The sequence below is a fragment of the Bos mutus genome, chromosome 15, assembly GCF_027580195.1.
Source record: "Bos mutus isolate GX-2022 chromosome 15, NWIPB_WYAK_1.1, whole genome shotgun sequence".
In the NCBI taxonomy this organism is placed as follows: Eukaryota; Metazoa; Chordata; class Mammalia; order Artiodactyla; family Bovidae; genus Bos; species Bos mutus.
In genome coordinates this window covers 35,374,780-35,395,443 of record NC_091631.1, presented here as the reverse complement: position 1 = coordinate 35,395,443, position 20,664 = coordinate 35,374,780, and the positions used below count along the sequence as shown (strand labels likewise).

The window sequence follows — 20,664 nt, the reverse complement described above, 5'->3', positions numbered from 1 at the left end:
AGGGCCTCCCAGTCATTAAGGTCACAAAGTCCTTTACCAACCCAATAACCCATGTCCTTAAACTCTGAGCTCTACAGGCAGGGCTGAGTGGGCTGAATCCTGAGCTATGGGCCCCGGTGTCACGCAGTCATGAGTCAGGGCAGAAACACTCACGGTCATTGCCGTGGATGATCTGGAAGTTCTTCACCGAGGCCTGAGTGACGCGCCCGTGGAAGTTGAGTACGTAGGACTGCGTGTCGTCGTTCCAGACGGGCGTCTTGTTTTGCAGCTCGATGATACTCTCTGTGTTCTTGTTCTGCCAGCGCGCTAGCAGCGTCTCATGCTCCTGGGAGGGCAGCCTTGGCTAAGCCAGGTGCGGGCCTTGGCCCCATGACCGCCCCAGAGTGATCTGCCCCGGGGTGGGGCTCCTTAGATCTCCCTAAGACCCCCAGGGCTTCTCATACTGTTTACACATGCACAGCCGCTGGAGCTGTGCCCTCAGAAGTGCATGCAGAGGCTGGGAGGAGGGGGAAAGTGGGTGGTTTGGGTGGAGACTCACGTTGCGGGGCCGGATGGAGACTCTCTCATGAACCATGGTCATGCCCGGGACAATCACACTCATCTTCCGAGGCCCCTTAAAACCTAAGACGTTTGTCTCCTGGAAAAGAGAGAGAGAAGCTCGCTCAATAGTGGCCATCTGAAGACACTACCTACCTGCTGGACAGACTGGAGGAGCGATAGAGATGAGCTAGTCAATCGCCACTCGAAGGTACAGGAGGCATCTGTAAACTTACCGTGTCCAGAATCGGCTCCTTAATCTCCACTTTGCCCAAACAAGCTGCTCTTACCATCTTCCTCGCTCCAGTGAACGACATCTCCATTCTTTCATCTGCTCAAACTACCTGGAGTCATAACTTAACTCCGCCCACCCTCACATACCTCTTCTAACCTATCAGCAAATGCTGTCAGCTCTTCCTTCAGGTTATACTCAGAATTCAACCACTTTTCAACCACCATCATCTCTCAGCAAGAGCACAGGACCAGCCTTTAGCTGGACCCTGCATTTCCTCAGCCCCCACCCCACCTCCTTGTCATCTGTTCTCCACACAGCACTGAGCGGTCCTGGTGAGTCAGGTCATTCTTCTCAGTTCACTCAGAGTAAAAGATGGTGGTCTTACCTCGTGCTGCAAGGCCTCACGAAATAGGGCCCCATCACCGCCTCCTCTCTTCACCACCTACTCTCTGCTACATTCCCTGTCCTCCTTCTGCTCCCCTGACATGCCAGCATTTTTGCTCACCATCTCAACACCTGCACAGTCGGCGCTCACTTCCTTCTGGCCTTTACCCAAGCACTACCTCAGTGAGGCCCTCCCTGCCATCCTTCCTAAAAGAATATTCATAGCCCTCTTCCTCTTCCGGCGTGCTGTGGTTCATGGGGTCGCAAAGAGTCGGACACGACTAAGCGACTGAACAGAACTGAGCCCTGTTCCTGCTTTATCCTTCTTCAGTTCAGTCGCTCAGTCGTGTCCGACTCTTTGCAACACCAAGGACTGCAGCACGCCAGGCCTCCCTGTCCATCACCAACTCCCAGAGCCTACTCAAACTCATGTCTACTGTGTCAGTGATGCCATCCAACCATCTCATCCTCTGTTATCCCCTTCTCCTCCCGCCTTCAACCTTTCCCAGCATCAGGGTCTTTTCAAATGAGTTGGTTCTTCGCATCAGGTGGCCAAAGTATTGGAGTTTCAACTTCAGTATCAGTCCTTCCAATGAATATTCAGGATTGATTTTCTTTAGGATTGACTTTGGGATTCCTTTAGGATCTCCTTGCAGTCTAAGGGACTCTCAAGAGTCTTCTCCAACACCACACTTCAAAAGCATCAATTCTTTGGCGTTCAGCTTTCTTTATGGTCCAATTCTCACATCCATACATGACTACTGGAAAAACCATACCTTTGACTAGACGGACCTTTGTTGGTAAAGTAATGTCTCCCCTTTTTAATATGCTGTCTGGGTTGGTCATAGCTTTTCTTACAAGGAGCAGGTGTCTTCTAATTTCATGGCTGCAGTCACCGTCTGCAGTGATTGTGGAGTCCCCCCAAAATAGTCTCACTGTTTCCATTGTTTCCCCATCTATTTGCCATGAAGTGATGGGACCAGATGCCATGAATGTTATGTAACTGTTCTATATCTTTCCCCCCCACTCAGGGTTCAGGTCCCAGAAGGGTACATCTTTGTTCACTACTGTCTCTCAGTGCCTCAAATGGCACCTGGGGCTAAGTATCACTTCAAGAGATTCAGACTGCCTCCCCAGAGCTGACCAGCAGGTGGCACCACTGGATCATACGAAACAGCTATGAAGTCCCAAGCTAATGGTACCAGTCCCTCATTTTGAAATTAGACGGAGAAATTCCTTGTGTTTATATCCCAGTTTGGTATCTATGAGCTGTGTGACACTGGCAAGTGACCCAACCTCCGACCTTCAGTTTCCTCATCTATATAATAAAGAAGATAGGCTTGAGTTCTTAGGTTGAATATTCAGTGAGATGTTTATGCAAAGGGCCTTACAATTCATTTAGGAGCTGAATACTGGAGGGAAGACTGGAGGGTTGCACCAACATGAACCCAGGCCTCCTGCCTCCTCCTTCCCAGGAGGCACCCAGGCTGGGCTGCAGAGAGGCAGGCCTAGTTCCCAGAACTTGCCCGGCAGGTGGTCAGCTGTGTTCTGTCCCAGGCAGGGGCCACTCCACTGCCCTCCTTCTCTGCCCACAAAAGTAGATGGAATAGGCCACAGACAGGTAGCAAGTCCTGAGTGTCATGTCTAGCTTGAAGCCCAGAGACCCAGGGCCCACGACTCACATAGCAGACAGCAGCCAGCTCCTGACGCAAGGTTCCACTTTCCAAAGTAGAGGCTGATGCTTTCTGAGGGTTGACTCCATTGTCATACACGGTGAACTTGGTGCCCATGAGGTTGGACCTGAAGGACAGACACAACCATTGTAAGGTCGTGCATCCTCTGTCCCTGGGCAGGGAGTAGCTCAGAGGCTATCCTAGGGAGGGAAGACTCGAGGGGACCTTTGTGACCTTTGTGGGCAGACAGCAGCGGACCTGGGGGTACACTGTTCACAGAATCATCTCAGAAGGCGCTTCGTGGACAGAAGGCCTCGACTTGCTCCGAGTTTAATCAAAGGGCATCTCAGCTGAGTTCAGGGAAATCGAAGTTCCACAGAAGGTCTCCCTGGAGGAACTGGAGTGGCCCCCCTCATGGAAGGTGAGCCACCACAGGGGCACCTGGCAAGACTGCAGAGGGGACTCAGCACCCCATGGAGGGTGGAGACGATCCGCTCTGTCCCGTCAGCCTGGGAGTTATGGTCCAGCCCCATCTCCAGCTCTAAGCTTGAGTTATGCTCCCGAATCTGCCACACTTCTCAGCACGCCCTCCCTCACCTGAGGCCTAGCTCAGAGCCTTCGCCCCACCCCTAGGTTGGTTCCTCTTCCCTCAAGGGCTCACTCCTGCCCCTTGGCACCAACCATGAGACCAAGGCGGCTCTTCCAGGGTGGCCTACATCATCCCTGACATTGTGGAGTTTGACTTGTCCCCCCTAGTGGGCCTGCGCCCCCTCTACCTGGGAGCAGCTTAGGGTAGGATGAGTGAGGCTCATCTTCAAATCTGGCTGTAAGCTAGCACAGATCTGAGCCTGTGGTTGATCTGATGGACAGAGAGAACCCTGGGAGAGGATCCAATGCTTGACCTCCTTCAGGGGCAGCAGCAGCCCTCTACAGAGCCTGCCCCAGCCTGCACCACCCCCGCTGGCCTCCTGGGGGCGTGCTGGTACCGCAGTTTCCCGATGTAGCTGTCCCCTCCTCTAGACAAGTCTGTAGGGTCCACGGAGATGAGGTAATTGGAAGTTTTACTCTTCTTTCTCTTCCTTCCCGCCAGGAGGAACACCTTGGGGAGTGGAGCAAAGTCATGCATGTTCCAGGCCCAGCCTCCAGTCCACATGCAATCCCAGGACCACTCACACAAGCGATCCCCTCGCTTCAGCTCTTGAACATACACATGTGCACACATATGCACCAATGGGGACACAGGCTTCTGTCTCTTTGGGGGAACTGGCAGGTCAGTGCTGGAGCTGAGGCTTCCAGTCCCACTCCAGCCCCCAGGACTTCAAGCCCACAGGATGAAACTGCACGTCCAAGCCAACCTCACCTTCTTCCCGTCCTCACGGTCCAGGTGCAGGAAGTAGGTGGGGTACATGCCCCGGTCCATGCCCTTCTTGTCCCGTGTGATGCGGCACTTGATGGTGATCCCCTGGGGGGCCGGCCTCAGGGCAAACTCTTCGAGATCCTGGACCTCAACATCCACCGACAGCTCGGGGGCTGTGGGGCTGGGGGCCGAGGCTGCCTCCTACCAAGGAGAGAGGAGGAGCCTAAGACCCAGGCAGGGACCCCGAGCTGCTGAAATTGATGGTCTGGAATCCAAAGCTGCCCCCATATGGTGGTGGTGGGAGACAGGGCTGGCACCCTGGGATGTGGGCACAGAGATCTTGCCCCTGGGCCAGCAGCTGGCTTCCTAGCTGTTCCTTCAGCTCAGCACCCCAGGGTAGGGATGGAGGGAACAGGCAGGCTCTCAGAAGCCATGCTGTCCAACTCCAGCTCCCCGGCCCTCTGGCTTGACTGAAGACTGGGAGGACAGAAGAGCCCCAGGGGAAAAAACTCTTGACAGGCACCTCGGCCCAGCCCTCAGTCCAGGAAAGCCAACTCCGCCTCCCTTCACTTCGTTCCCCTCCCACCTGGGTGGCACTGCTGTCTGCCCTCCTGCTGAGCAGGAGCTCCTCACTCACCCTGGTGGACTTCCTGCTCGTGGCGGAGCTGGGGCGGGTGTTGCTATTCAGCTGGGAGGAGCTGGAGCTGTTCTCATCCTCCTCCTCCTCCTCCTCCTCCTCGAAGCTCATGCTGCTGGAGATGCCTGGGCCGGGCAGAGGAGTGGGAGGGGACGAGTGGTCACACAGGCACACCCAGTCACTCACCCGTCCACTGGCTCTAAGTCACCCATTCACACAACACACACGGACACACACACGCAGAGTGGCACGTACACACGTACATCCACGCACTCCCACGCACACATTCAGATGCACACTAGGATGCTCTCTCTCTGGTGCATATGTGAGCTGGGGCTGGTCACTGTCCCCGGGTGCAGCCCCCCGCCCAGCCTCAGCTGTCAGACCCTATCTGACAGCCAGGGTGCCCTGTCTCCTGGGTAGCAAGGCCTGAACTGAGCTGGCCCTGCCTGGGAGCCTCCGTCTCTGGCCTCAAGTCTACTGGAGGCCTTGGCTGGCAAAACCTATAAAATCTCGAGTAAGGCCCAACTCCTCACTCAGCCTGATGCTCAGGGCCCACCAATCCTCTCCAAAGAAAGTGAAAGTCGCTCAGTTGTGTCTAACTCTTTGCGACCCCATGGCTCCTCTGTCCACGGGGATTCTCCAGGTAAGAAGACTGGAGTGAGTGGCCATTCCCTTCTCCAGGGGATCTTTCTGACCCAGGAATCGAACCAGGGTTTCCAGCACTGCAGGTGGATTCTTTACCAACTGAGCTACCAGGGCGGCCCATCCTCTCCAAAACCTGCCCTGTCTACATGCCTTCACATCTTCACCCCAGCTCAACAGCCCTTCCTCCAGGAAGCTGTCCCTCATGCAACGTCTCAGAACGTGTGCACTGCAGGCTCTCCCTACACCACCTCCCTGGGGCAGAGCTCACTCTCTGGGCAGCAGGTCTCCTGGGACGGTATGCCTTGCCTCTCAGCCTCCTGGCCCTGCTCCCTCTAGCTCAACAGAGTGGGGACATTTTGTAAGAAAAGAACTTTCTCAGAGGGACAAAAGGGAAAGGAAATCTGTCCCCACACCTGGGCCTCCCTGTGGGCAGGAGATGGGGATGGGGACCCAGGGCTGGGTTGTGGGCTGACTGGTTCCTTGAGCCACACTTCTCTCCCTCAACGCAGCCTTCTCAGGGGTCCCTGCCCAAGCTGCTCACTGGTCTCCAAGTGTGCCCCCAACCAGGGCCTGGGAGGAGCTGAAACAGACACAGGAGGGCCATGCTCCCTGAGAAAGGTGCACCGGAGAACCTGGGGCTGAGCTTTGGGGGGTGTCTCTGGACCCCCACGGGGCTCACCCTTCCTCTGCATCGTGGCACGGATGTCCTGCCCACCGGGCCGTGTGCCGCCACCTGTGGCCGTCTCCCCCGCGTCCTGGGCCTGGTCCGACTGGCCCACAGTCAGGATCTGCACAGGGCCTCGGGCCTCAGACTTGTCTTCAGCCAGTGCTGCTGGCCCGCCGGAGCCTGCAGGCCATGGACACTCCTGAGTCCCATCCAGGGGTGTGGAGGGGGCGGGGCAGCCTGGATCCCCAGGTGTCCAGGAAGAGGGTGAGGGAAGAACGGGGACACCTCTGAAAACTTTATTTGAAAAACCAATTTTTAAAAAAAAGAATGACCACTGTCAGCCTCTTAATGATGGACGAGCTAGGAAGGGGCACAGGCTCCATTTCTTCTGCTGTTCCCCCACATCTGCGGCTGAGGGGGGCACTGAAATGCCTCGCGTCCCTAGGCAGCCGGCTCCAGGTACGTGGTGAGCAGGACAGGAGGGAGAACGAGGCTGGGTCCAACACAGCGAGGCCACCACTCAGCTTGGACACGGCCAGCTCTGCACTCTCAGTGCCGGCCTTCTCTCTCACATGCACACACAGACTCACACACATCAGTGGAACGCACAGGGCCCCTGGAAAAAGACAGGTCGGCACACACTCGCCTTCCCAAACGGAGGAGCTCCCACCTCCCCCATCAACCTTCCTGCCCAAGTTGCCACAGCTTTGGGACCAGAAACAAGGCCTGGCCCACACATCCGGGCTTGGCCTAAAATGCTGCAGTCACTCCACAGGCCCTCGGACCCCACACACCACTGTCGACCACGACATGGAGGCCTGGAAGCCCCCCAGGTCCAAGGGCTGAGGAGTAGGCTGGCCAGCAGAGACGGGACTCAGGGCAGGGCCACTGTAACTGGCCTTGATCTCCAGGGATCTTTTCTGGAGAGGGAGGAGCAGAGGGAACAGACTGGTCTGCGGGCCAAGAGGAAGGAAATGGGACTGGAGAAGTGAAGAAGCCCACAGGACGACTGAGCACTGCCCAAAGAGGAAACAGGCTGCCCGGGAGACACTTAGGCTCCCAGAGGAAGTGTCCTGATCAGGGTGGAGGTGCTTGGGCGGGCGGGGAGGGGCTTCCTGGGCCACAGCTGAGCCGGACTTCACATCCTCGGGCAGCAGGAGAGTCTTGCCCATGCCCACGGGCCAGCCGGTCCCACATGAGCAGGAGGAGGCCGGTGAGCCAACTGGGGGATCCTGAGTGCCATTTGGGGCTCTCCCCGAGGACTCTCACCCAGCCCCTCACCCCCAAGTCTGGAGGACAAGCATCCTGCCAGCCCCACAGTGGGGGCCGGGCCTCCCGAAGAGGGGGCAGTAAAAGCAAGCCAACCTTTGTGCTTCCCTTCCTCTCCTTCCTAGAGGCCCCGCCCTGGCCCCCTGCCGCAGCGGCCGCCTTGGTTCTCTTGGCTGAGGCTGGTGCTGTGGGGTGGGCAGTTCCCAGGGGCACACTGGCAAGCGAGTCAGCCTCTTGAACTGCTCAGGAGAGGGCCGGGGAGAGAGGGGGTTGGGGGAGAGAGAGAGAGAGAAATGCATACAAGGTGAGACCAGAGCTCCAGTACACTTCCCAGCTCCCCCACCAGGGCCTCTGTACCATCATCCCTCCAGGCAAAGGTGTGCAGGGCAGGCCAGGCTGGAAGGAGGTGGCACCCCCCACCCCAACCCAACAGGGTGCTAAAGTCAACAGCCTGGTCTGGACGACCACCCCAGAAGCAGAGCAGTTGGGGAGGCAGAGGGAGTGTGCCTGCAAGAGTGGGGCTCACCGATGATGGTGGGTGAAGACAGAAAAGGCGGCAGTGTCCAGAAGAGACCACAGTGAGGGCGAGCACCCCAGGGACTGCACTGCTCTCCTGGGACAAGCCCTCGAAGCAGAATAAATGGATCCCAAGAGCTGCCTGCTGAGTGCAAGGTCTCGGAAGGGCCACCACTGGGGATCTCCACCCTCTCCAGGCATCAGAAGCCCAATCTGTCAAGGCCCTTGAGTGGCTTCTCACTGCTCACTGCTCTTAAGACGACGACCAGTGTCCTCCCGCAAGCCTGGCCTTCCCCTTGGCCTAACTGTGCCCTTGGCACCTGTTGGGCGTCCCAGGTCCCAGACACACCCCAGACTCCCTCCTGCCTGCCACAGGCCTGCTCTTGCTGTCTCACCACCTGGAGTGCCCTCACCACACAGCCCCCGCTCCCACTAACTCCCATCAGCCTGCGAGTTCCAGCTCAGACGTCACCTCCCCAGGGAAACCCTGCTCCGGCCACTACTCTGCCATATACTCGCCGAGCTTGGCTTCCTTCCGCAACCCACACCTATGACAGTCTGTTTCACCCTCTCCCTGCTCCTAGATCTTAAGGTCCATGAGAGAGCAGAGACTGCATCGGCTTGTGCTCACCCTGGACCCCCAGCCTCCAACCCAGAGCCTGACACAAACAAGCTCTCAATAAATATTTAAGAAATGGATAAATATATACATGAATGAACACAGCCAGTAGGTCAAAAACTCTCCACTGGGATAAAATGCTGGTTCTGATTTATCTCATCTTCTTCTGGAGTTCCCTAGTTGCTCATATGGTAAAGAATCGGCGTGCAATGCAGGAGACCTGGGTTCAATCCTTGGGTCGGGAAGGTCCCTTGTAGAAGGGAATGGCTACCCACTCCAGTATTCTTGCTTGGACAATCCCATGGACAGAGGAGCCTGGCAGTCTACAGTCTATGGGGTCGCAGAGTCAGACACGACTGAGCAACTAATACTCACTTTTTCACATCTTTCTCTGGGAATGATCCCTGTGTATTTTACATCAACAGCCAGCAGAGGGCAGAGCAGAGGCAGCAGAGGCTGCAGGGGGCGTGGCTCCTGGAAACCCGAATCCCACATTGGCCAGCCTGGTGAGCAGCCTCTAGAGCTAGGGAAGCCTGGACCTGAGACGCTGCCCTCACCCCGCCTGGTCTGGAGTCTGGGCAGGGGACAACATTCAGCTGACTGGACCTGGGAACACAGCACAGCTGCTCCAACCTTCAAAGCCCTGGGACAGAACTTTCCTCACTTTACAGGGAAGGAAACAGACTTGAGAGGGTAGGCAACTGGCTCACAGTGACAAGTGAGCAGGTGACCCACACGACCAGAAACTCTCGGACTTTGGCTATGCACTCTCAGAGGCGCTGCGGTCTTTCTGCAGGCCTGGCCCAGCCCAGCACACAGTCAGTGCTCGTGAAATACCTGCCAAAGTGACTGCACAGATGTGACCTGCCAGACTGTCTCAAAGTCTCAAGATGTTGGCTCTGGCACAAACTGGCAGGGCCTGAAGTCCCTGGAGCAGGCTCCCCTGCCACGGGCAGACTCAGATGGCCAGGTGCCAGGCTTGGCAGAGCTGGGGCGGTGATGCTGGGCTCCAGTGGATGCAGACTGAACTCCACCAAACCCAGAACGGCGGGGGGCCTTCTCTGCAAAACACTGTGGCCGCCCTTGGGGCAGCACCCACGGACGGGGTGTGAGGGGAAGGCTGCCAGGTAAGGCTGGGGCTGGGGGCCGTGCCGGCTGGAGCAGCTGAGGCTGCCTCCCACAGACCATCCCCTTCTCTAAAGGGCTTCTCAGGTGGAGCAGACACATCAGCTGCGGCTCACGTGCTGAACTGAAGCGCACACGGGGGCATTACTGTGAAGGAGCCCCACGGCAGGCAACTACCAGTCGTCTGAAGTGGCTGGAGGCCGCATATGCATATCCCGAGGAAGCCCGGAAGGAGGGGAGCCTTCCAACTGCAAAGCCAGAGGCCTGCAACCTTCTTATAGTCACTTGTCGACAGAGGAGCTGCCGTGATCACTGGCCACCAGCAGGGGGCAGTAGGGACTGAGCCTGAGTCCTCCTTTCAGGCTCAGAGAGACCCACCCTCTGCCCAGCCTGGGGTTCTCAGCAGAAAGGAGGGTCCTGAGCACTGGGATGAAATCCAGGCGTCCCTGCCCCCAGGATGAGCCGCAGAGAATTCCCTTCCCAGGAGACTCCGCTGAGAACCAATGTGTACACAGCTGGGAGCTGGAGGCTGCTGGTCATCACGGCTCCATGCAGGGACCCGTGGGCCAGAGGCTGGGCGCACTGAGGGTTTGGGGAACCCAGGAAGGGGAGGCGACAAGTGTCTGTCTATCTGTGACAAGAGGCATGGGTGAGCAGCATGTGAGATGGAGTCTTCTCGAGAGACAGAAAGCTGGCGGGGAGCAGACTGTTCTGCTCCTGAGAGGTGCCTCCTGCTTTCAGGGAAATGTTCCAGATCAGAAACCTGGGCTTTTGAAGTCCCAGGCCCACAAAGCTGTACCTTCTGGCCCCACACCTGGCATGGGAGCCCAAGGCTCTAGATCCCAGCCTCCCTCTGCCTGTCCCACCACTCTGCCCACTGGGCACCCCCAACAGGATGGGCCCCTCAGCTGTCCAGGCCAGCAGGAAGTCCCTGAGGGCCCCCGCAAGCAGTCCCAGGGTGGGGTGTACCTTGGTAGCCGGTGCTGCCGCTGAGGTAGGACTCCACCAGGGGGGCCTGCTCCTCCGACTGCCGGGCCCGCCGGCTCCTGGGCCGCCCGTCGGCATTGGCCTGCACCATCAGGGGCTCCTGCCGCTTCTTCTTCTGCTTCTGCTCCAGCAGGGCCCGCTACAGAGGCAGTGGACACACACACGGGTTGGCGGGCCCTGAGACAGCCGACCACCTCCCCAAGGGAAGGCGCCCAGATGAGGACTTGGGGGACCCTGCTGTCTCCGTATGGTTCCAGAGGTCACAGTGGGGTCCACGGCCCACTCTGGCCTTGTGCCCCAGGACTTGGGGTCCAAGGGAGGCAGGCAAGTATCAGTCCAGGTAGTTGCCCTGGCAGGGTCACAGCACAGTGGCCTGAGCTGCCTCCCAGCAGGAGCCTTAGGTGCCAGGGTGGTGCTAAGCTGGTGAAGGAGAGAGCTCACCACTTCTCCCTGGGAGGGCCCCCTCTCTCCACCACACAGGATCACCCAGGAAGGAGGACCGCTCCCCCACCCCCCGCCCTTGGAGACCCCGCCCAGACTCCGGCCTGGATGGCGCGTGCTGGCCGCCTCCCACCCGCCTCCAGCCTCACTCACCTGCCTATCAAGCTTCTGCTGCCGCAGGTTGCTGCCCTCATCATCTAAGACACTGCAGGGGGAGAGAGGGTCACTCAGGGCTGGCCTACGAGGAGCCAGGACCACCCAGAGCCCTCTCCCAACATATCTGGGTTCTTTAAGCTCCTCCCATCATGGCTGCTGGGCATGGGTCGGGGCAGAAGGGTGAAGCTATATTCTGGGAACTGGCTAGAGACACAGACATGAGCTGTCTTTCTGCTACTTCAGGGACTTACCTCCTACTGCGATCCCTGCTGCCCAAGGACTTCCCAGTCTACCCCGCCCCGGTTAACTGAGGAGGAAACTTTCCCGTTGGGCCCATTAGGGCCCGGCCTGACTGAGATCCAGGGGGCATCAGTCACAAGCCGGGCCCCAGGCGGGGCTTCAGACCCAAGAGCCTGCCCCTCTGGCTCAACCCCTCCATCTTTCCATCCTTCTGGTGGAGGCTGGGTCTTCTGGGGCGACTCTCGCCATCCATTCATGAGCAACTCCTGGCTCTCCAGGTGGTAAAGCGGAGCTGCTGACACTGCCCACCTCCCTGCCCCACTTCAAGAGGACCCCGGGATTTGGAGAGTGAAACTGAAACACCAGCCAGTCCCTCCAGGCACGGTGAGGGCTGGGTGCAGATGTGTGCAGGGCGGACACAGCACATCGATGCACAGCCCAGCAACCAGCCGCTGGGTCCTTCCTTGGCCGCCTACACGGAGTGGGTGGCATCAAATCCTTGAGTCCTTTAACTAAGGTCGTGGGACGGGCAACCTCATCTCACAAGGACTGGCCCTGCCTCCAAGTAAGGCAGAGCATGAGGAGGGAGCGCCAAGCACTTAAGCTTTCTTTCTAGTCTAACACATGCATGAGACCTAGACCCAAGCCTGTAGAGCCAAGGTCAGGCCAGCTGCATGGGGGTGGGGCTGGAGCCTGAGGATGCGAGCTCTGGGAACCCCCAGACTGCCCTGGCCCCCTTATTCCAGAGTCTGCCACTGAACCAGACCTTGTGTGGGTACCTGCACAGGTGTGTCCAAGTGTGCTGGGTTTGTGTGTGAGGCTGTAGAAGTATCTCATGTGTGCGCACACTGGGAGATGTCCACATGTGTAAGCATGTACCTGGATATACATGCATGCAGACACCGTGTCAGAGGTGGGTGTCCTGAGCGCAGCCAAGCACGGTCGCACGTAAGGAAGTCACATCACCCTGCAGACAAGGTGAGGTGATCCACCTCCTCCTGACAGCAGCAGCCCTTTCCAACTGGAACAATCATTGACCTGAAATGTCCTTTCAGCTCAGCAAACTGCTTGTGCTGCAGGGGCTGGCTGGGGTTGGCGCGGAGTCCACGGATTGCAGATGGCCCACCACCCAGCCCGCTGGCTTCACCGCCTCCCTGGCCACGACCTGTGAAGACTGCCTATTTTGAACTAGCAGCTGTCCTACCTACTCGACATCTGGGAAGGACTTGCCCAATGCCCATGGGCTGCTCTACACACAAGCAGAGCCCGATTGTGATCTGGGGCCCTTCATAGAACAGCCTCATTCACCAAACCCTCAGCGGCCAGAGCACAGGAGAACACACTACTCAGACATGCTTCTAGTCAAGGCCTCAGTCTCCCTAAAAGAGCCTGCCTGCCTAAGAGCACGCAGCTGCACGTGGGCCTCCCCAAGGGCAATGCTAGGCCCAGAGGACAGAGAATAGCTCTGAAAAATCCCAGCTGGCTGGGACAGTGAGGGTCCCGTCACAGGAGGCCACACACAGGACAGGCAGGGCAGACGGTGAGCAGGGTGCCTGGGAGTCCAGCCAGGTCCAGAGGCTACAACTCTTCTCCTGTCTCTCTGCCTCCAGCCAATGGCCTGACTGGAGAGTTCAAGGGCCACACATCCTCAAAGGCTTAGTGTACCAACACCACTATCCTCATGGTCCATGGTGCTACCTGGCCGAGAGGAGCAACGGGGCCTGAAATCCAACTGTGCCTTGCCCTCCATGCTCTGTGCCTTGGCACGTGTGGGGCAGCGGGCGTCTCAGGCATGTTGGCCACCTCTGCAAGGCTGTGCTGTCTCCCCTTCCTGCCAGCAGGAGAGGCTGTTTCCTGGCTCACCGGGATGACATGAGCCAGTCATCTAGGTCATCCCTGGCCCTGGGCTTGGCTGAGCAGGACACAGGCAACTATTTCCATGGTGCTGACACCATGCAAGGAGCTGACGTCTAACATGAAAGGGCAACATCCTACTGAGAGGTAAGCTCACATAGGCAATGCCACCTCCAAACTGCGGATCACAGTGGTTGCTCAACTGACAAAAGGTGGTTCCTGCCGCTGTGGCCTCCTTGCCCAGTGCCCCCCACCCCACCCCAACAACCTCATCCACGTGGGGAGGACATCTTCCTAGCACAGGCACTGTCCCACTGCCATGGACTTTCCACTCCGTTCCATCACTTCCTCTTCCTGTCCCCACCTCCATCCCCCAATGGGGGAGAAAGACAAAGAGTACACTACAGGTAGAATGGACTTAATCACCGGCCTTCAGAGAAAGATCAATGAACGCAAGGGTGAGGCTTCTGAAGAGATTCCAGAAACTCAGATACCCCAGAAGTGCCTGGAGAGCCACCCCCCTCCTGAGTGGAGGATGCAGGTGAGTGCGGGATGCAGGGCAGGGGGCGGCAACCGGGGAGAAGCAACACGTGCCTGGTGAGCAAGACCCATCCAGGAGGGCTGACAATCAATCCAGCTAAACGAGGAGGCTCTGAGAGCAGGCAGCAGCCCGTGCAGGGCAGCAGGGTGCTTTCTGAGAGCCACAAAAGCAAAGGGTGGACCACATCACCTGGCACCCGCCAGCTGGTAGTGGGTGGTGTTTCTGCCTGACAACAATGTACCCGGAGCACACAACATCTGTCGCTGGTGAATAACAAAGAATCCCCTGCACACAGCGCAACAATGACAACAATGGTGGCCGTCTCCAGGGAGAGCAGAACCAGAGCTCCTCACCCCGAAAGCAGCCCAGCCAGTCCTCCCCACCTCACCTCCCCCAGACAGCCCTGCCTCCCACAACAGAACCTCTCCCAGGCATCTTCTTTCCTCACTCCCCGGCCTGCCTCCTTCTGCCTCTGTTCTAGACAGCACTAAACGATAACCATGAAAGGAGACAGTAATGGCCTTTTAATGACTCGGGCTCCAATTATGGAATCACTGCCAAGCCCAGGCTGCCAGCTGCAGCCCCGCCAGGAGACTCGGACAGGAGACAGGGCACTGATGGATGGGTCTTCCAGCTGACCCCGGCGGCTGCTTCACGGCGGTAACCAGAGGGGCCGGGGAAGCACTGGTCACTGGCTCATGAAGGCCAGAGAAACCTAGTCTGTGGTATCCATCCATCCATCTGCTCTGCCCAAGGCCAATCAAGTGACCCCTGAACCTCCCAGGAGACGGCCCCTCCACATCCCCCAGCTTCAAAGCCGCCGGACAGATATCTGAGAGTGAACCATGTATGACAGCAAGGGTCAGGGACACTTCTTCCAGGGGCTGGAAAAGCCAGACTTGGCCAACGTCGCCAGGAACCCAGGTCCCCCCTCTCGTTAGACCCCACCTCCATTCTCCGGCTAGTCCACCAGAGCCGACCAGAGGCCAGGCCCTCCTCGGAGCAGACCCAGTCTCCAGGCCCACTCCCTGCCCTCTGCTCCCTTTCCTCCCGCTCAGCCACAGTGGGACCTGCCCTTGCTGGACTCGGGCCGTCAGGCAAGTGTGTTGGCAGGGGAGGAAAGACCACCTGCTTGGCTGTGAACTCTGCCCAATGCTGGAACCTCCCCACTCCCCAGCACGTCCAGACCTGTGGCTTCTGTTGCCCAATGGCTGCTTGGAACATTGTGGGCAACATGGTGGAGGTGGGAACAGAGGCAACCCCAGAAGAGAGAGGACCACTACTCACAAGAGCCAGCCTCCCAGGATGAGGCTTCTCCATGCCAGCCACTGGCTCCCAAACTTACCAGGTCAGTCCCAACTGCTGGGGGCACTCAACCCTGACTTGATAGTTCAGACCTGCTGGGGAAGCTGCCCCAGAATCAATCCCCCACCTCACACTTTTCTTTTTCAAAGCCAATGACACATGGGATTCTAATGCTCAGCCATGCAAATAGAGACCAGGAGTCAGAGCTTGCGATCTCTAAAGAACAAAAAAGAAACTGAGAAGTTGCTCTAGGGCTGGAAGCATGCAAGCACAGTCTTCTGTTCAGATGCGGGAAAACATTATAGTGTGCAGAACAGGGTGGAAGGGGTCAACTGAATATCTAGACAGGATGTGACCATTAGGAGCAAGGCCAAGTACGCTGGTAGGTCAGGACACATGTCCTCGGGCCTATCAGAAAAGATGGGAGGACAGTACAGCCAGGCCTCCGCATGGAGCTGCAGGGACCGGTGACCCTACCACATGGGCAAGACGAAGCCATGCCTGTGGTGTGCTGGGTCAGTCAGATGGATAAAGGTGTTGGCAACAATCGGTCATGTCATCATCAAAGGAGGTTTCTATTAATAGCACCATGCTTCTCTTGGTTAGCAGGTTTTTCGATGACCTGACACAAGGCAGGGCTCTGAGCAGACTTACAGGTGAAACGTAGAAGAGATACTAACTGTCCACTAAGAGTGTGAATTCAGAAGACCCTAGAAGCCTAACAGGAAGTGGTCAAATCTTACAGGTGGGTCCCCAAACACCCCGTCTTCCCACACAGGCAGAATGGAGAAGACAGGGCTTGACACCAGCCTGATGAAAGACTCCGCAGTTTTGCTCACAGAGGCCTTGAGAGGAGTGGTCAGTATCAAAGCCATCCCCCGGGGTGGTAGGGCTGGAGGGCAGAGGTCCACTGTGAGGAAATAACACCTCACTCTGCTCGATGCTGGACATCTGGACAGGCCACAGCCAGGACGCCGCCTGCGGCTCCAGGAGTTGGAGGAGGGCAGAGACCAATCTGAGCGCATCCACAGGCTCCCTGCTCCCTGGATCGTTTGTCAACTTTGTGCTCCTGCTCCCTCCACCCCGGGCAGCAGCAAGACGACTTCCCAAAGACGCTCGGGGTGGGAGAGGAGAGAAACTCCATGTGGAACTATGGGCAGAGGGTCTGCTCTTCCCTCCTGCGGCCAGAGGCAAAGCAGCGGGCCAGAGTCCGGGCACCTCTGAGGCAGAACTGAAAGACGGGAGTCTTGCCTAATGAGCAGTCATTCCTCTCCCCGAGAAGCGGAGTGAGAAGGGCAGTACCAGGAGGATCTTAATGAGGACCAAAGGAGGGGAAGGGCTTCCTTGGTGGCTCACACAGTAATGCAATGCAGGAGAACCCGGGTTCGATCCCTGGGTCAGGAAGATCCCCTGGAGAAGGGAATGGCTAACCACTCCAGTATCCTTGCCTGCATGGACAAGAGGAGCCTGAGGGGCCACAGTTCATGGGGTTGCAAAGAGTTGGACGTGACTGAGCGACTCACACACAGAACAGGAGGAGGGGAAACCCAGAGACAGGAGTAGGCTCACTCTAAGGGAGAGTTTTCTAATGGTCTCGTCCATCGGAAGTGAGGCTGCTGGCAGGGATGCTGAGGGGAGCGTTCACACAGAAGACTGGGCAGTCTGTGAGGGCCCTTCTTGCCTGAAATTCTCCTTCTCTGACCTAGAGCTGTGCTTTGCCAGTAGCACTCAGGAAGCCCTGTTTTGAGGGGAGAGTACTGCAGCCCTCAGGGGTGCTGAGAAGCCAGGTGTGGGGCCAGGAGAGCCGGGAAGTCCTACAGTCTACCGGGGAATGCCACTTTGATTCAAAGCAATGGGCACCGTGTCCATGCACGGTCATGCCAGGCATGTGCCAGGCTCTTCAGGTGCATTCCCCACTCTCCAGGAGTTCATGGCCGGTGAAGGAGGCGCCAGGCAGCGGGCACAGGACGGTGCAGACAGAGCACAGAGGACAAGGCTGGTCATCACTCCCTCCCTCCAATACACCTGCGGCCAGCAGGCTTTCCTGACTCTCACTGCTCCTCCTTCAGCCCATAAAACGTAAAATCATGAACCAGGGACGGTTAATACTCCTCAAGAACACAGGTGAAGGAAGAATGGCAGAAATAAAAATCAGTAGTAGTAATAATATGGAAAGAAAAAAAAACCCAAAAAGTTATAACAGTTGTTACACTTTATAAACTAAATGGCTCCCTTCTAAGTCAGAATGTGAGGTTAATCCATGATCATTACAAATTGAGTCACAATTACCCTTAAGAAGATTAACACCAGCTGTCACAGCTTCAAAGAAAACGCGCCAGGTCTGGGCGATGCAGGTGCAAACCACCACTGAGGCAGCAGAACCCCCACCAGGAGAGCTAACAAGATATCGACCCACCTCTGGTCCCCAAGCCAGATGATACCCTCCAGTTCCGACATGCTGTGACACGAGGGAAATCTCACACCAAAGCACGTGCACACCCGCCTCTCCCCCTCATCTCCAAGTGCATCGCCTCACCATCTTCTGCCCCAGTTTCCTCTGTGATCAGGCAGGCATGTGGCTATGACTGCGATCAGCAGCCCTGTGAGTGCAAAAGGCAATTTGCATCTGCTCCTCTGAGCCAGATCTCCTCATTCTGGAAGTCTACACCCAAGTTCAGTGCTTTCTGAGGCTCACAAAAGCTCAGAAAGACCCCAGCAAGGTGGGAGACACCGACAACTTCTAACTCCAGCTCACCTCCAGCTAGACACCTACCCTCCCCACCACAGAACAAGAAAGAGGGTGGCAGAGCGATGGGACGGTGGACAAGGCAGGGCTGCAAGGGGGCCAAGATGTTCCTCAGGGCTGGGCTTCAGGGTGGCAGGATTCTGTGCTCCAGATGGAGTGTGTGGGCTCAGGAAAGGAATGAGAGGATGGGGTAGTTGGGCCTGAGCTGGGGCAAGTGCCAAATCCCTCTCTGCAGGATGCCACTGCCTGGGACTCGTGGGAAGACTGAGCACTCCGGGAGACAGCCCCACCTCCCTAGTGCCCTCTCCCCCAGAGGCAGGCTTAAGCCTCCCCAGTATGAGGCTGACTTTCTCTAAGACCTGAGCGCTCCCTTCACGAGTTGCTGTGGTTCTTGGCTCCTGGGAGAGGCTTCCTTGAACCACGATCTGGCCTGGTCCCCAGCCTGCGGATCCTAAACATGCCATCACATCCCAGCTCCACGCGCTGCCCCTTTTCTCCCTTCCTCGTCAGTCAGTTTGTGGCCACCAGCCTGCCATCAGCACCCTGGGCAGGTACTTCCACCGCACTCATAGCCTCTCATCTCACAGGTACTGCCCAGGCATCCCTGCGGGGTGGTTAGAAGAGGTTAATGACACTCTGTGAGCTGCAGTGTCTTGTAGAAAGCCCTCAGCACACACGTGTCAAGAAGGCCAGGATGCTCCAGAAACTACTTGCACCCCCAGCCAAGATGCCCTGTGCGGGGTGACAACCCTTCTGAGTCCACAGAGCCGCAGTCCCTTGATGGGACTGTCTCCTGGTCTATATGAGACTGCAGTGTGACTGCATATGTTCACAGGAAATCCTGGGTTGATGTGTGTGTGTTGGTGGGAGGGGCGCCCACAAAAGCTAACTTGGGAAACCCTGAAGCCCCTAAAGCAACTGAGATTAGAGACCACAACAATTCTCAAGAGAAAAACTGAAGTCTCAGGCCAGGGACAGGTGCTTGTTTGTAGCAGGATCTACTTTTAACAAGCCTCAGGCAGTTTCAGCTGATTTCAATTTGGATACTGTCTGGACAGACTCATCGAAGAGCCCTGTCAGAATTATTTTCTATCAGTGACTGGAATCAGGTCTCTTTAAGAGCAGGCTGTGTTACAGGCAGGTCTGGAGTCTGTGCCTGCCAGCCACAAGCATGTGCACCTGGGCTGGCAAGAACATGGTGGACCTTAGAAGTCCAGCACCCCTTTTACACACATGCCTCTCAGGGGAGGCCTGGAGATAGCCCCGTAGCCCATGGCAACCAAGGAGCCAATGGGTGGCCAAGGATCTAGTGCTGCCATGGCGATGAGCTCTTTTCCAGTGGTAATGGAGAGAATGGAGTAGAGTGGATGGGGAAAGGCCTGCACCTGTGCAAGCTCCAGAAACCGCCCCCCCCGCCACCCCAACCTCCACACAGGCGTGAACACTCAGCTGTCCTTGGGACAGACCACAGCATCCGGGAACACAGGCAGGCCATGCTTCCCTGAGTGTGCCCAGGGTTCCTAGGTTCGCTCTCTTGTGCATGTGAACGCAGTTCTCATGTACTGAGTTGGTTTGTATGCAGGTGTTTAAACCAGTTAGCAAATGGGTTTCTGTGTCTTTGATAGATACCAGTGGTACCTGTGTGTGGGTAGTGGGAGGCAGGTATTCCACCAAATACAGGATGTGTGTGTGTACAGATAGACAGGAGTACACCTGTGTGATCCCGAGAATCAGTGTGTGTGTGTGTGTACACGCGCGCAGCAATACATGGAGCATGAATATAGAAGCAGCCTGTGCTTTAGGTTCAGAATGGCTGTCTCCAGGAATTCATGCTCTGACTGTGTGAACCGACCAGCAGGAGCGTCTTTGGTCCAGTGGACGTCCGATGGGTGCATGTCTGCAGATGTATGTGTGTGTGCACGCGGCTATACTGGCGTGTGACCAGTATGCTGGGCCTAGGAGGGGGCTCAGCACGGTTAACTCCCTCCCCAGGCAGCCACATGGCGCTGCCCGCCCCAACAAGGCCCATACAGGCCCAGAGAACTGGCCTCTTCCAGCAACGCCGGCCGATAAGTGGGGAGGACAGAGCAGGCAGGTTCACTGGGGGGGCCCCCAAAGTTGGGGTAGGAAGGCCCAGCGTCTCTAACCCGCGCCCCTAGGGTAGGGCCAGATGGGGAGGGTACAGCTGTCCTGCGCCCCAGCCCTGCATCCGCAACCAGCCCTGCTCCCGGAGTTCGAAGTGGTGGGCATCCCGACCCAACACCCTCGACCCTGCCCCGAGCCTTCAGCACTGAAGGGTGGTGGGCTAGTCCCGCGCCCGGGGGGGGGAGTGAAGGTGGGGGCCGGCGCCCGCGTACCTGTAGGGAATCCAGTCGGAATGCGGCTTGGAAGTCATGTCTCTCGGGGGCGGGGCGCCAGCTGCGGCTCGGAAGGCCGGGGCCCTTGAGGGCCGGCGCGGGGGCCCTGCTCAGCTTCCGGGCCGCCCAGGGCCGCATCCTCCCGGGCCGGGGCGCTGGGCCCCGCCGAGGCCCGCGCTGCACGCCAGGGCCCCGGCCGCGGGTTCGGAGAACGACTGCTTGCGCCGCGCGATGGGCGAAGCGGCGGAGTGCGCGGGGCCGCCACGGGCGTGCGCGCGCGTGGAGGCGGGAGAAGTCTCCCGCACCGCCCCTCGCCGCCAGAGGGGCTGGGGCCCGCGCCGGGGGCCCGGCCTTGACTTGGCAGCGGCGG

General features: G+C 57.8%; 1 protein-coding gene across 2 annotated transcripts in view; it reads right to left on the bottom strand.

Moving 5' to 3' along the window:
* Positions 1-20,664, bottom strand: part of TUB (TUB bipartite transcription factor) — a 25,556-nt gene extending 4,892 nt beyond the window's left edge. Inside the window, exons 1-11 of one of the 2 annotated variants that reach the window (XM_070383877.1) lie at positions 20,295-20,664; positions 11,249-11,300; positions 10,637-10,793; positions 7,504-7,646; positions 6,151-6,334; positions 4,824-4,948; positions 4,190-4,387; positions 3,816-3,928; positions 2,839-2,956; positions 539-637; positions 154-325 (exon numbers count right to left, since the gene is read on the bottom strand). In XM_070383877.1, the coding sequence (XP_070239978.1) occupies positions 154-325; positions 539-637; positions 2,839-2,956; positions 3,816-3,928; positions 4,190-4,387; positions 4,824-4,948; positions 6,151-6,334; positions 7,504-7,646; positions 10,637-10,793; positions 11,249-11,300; positions 20,295-20,332 (1,399 nt within the window). In that variant the 5' untranslated portion in view covers positions 20,333-20,664. The remainder of the gene's footprint in view (positions 1-153; positions 326-538; positions 638-2,838; positions 2,957-3,815; positions 3,929-4,189; positions 4,388-4,823; positions 4,949-6,150; positions 6,335-7,503; positions 7,647-10,636; positions 10,794-11,248; positions 11,301-20,294) is intronic. The other variant, XM_070383876.1, reaches the window with a different exon arrangement.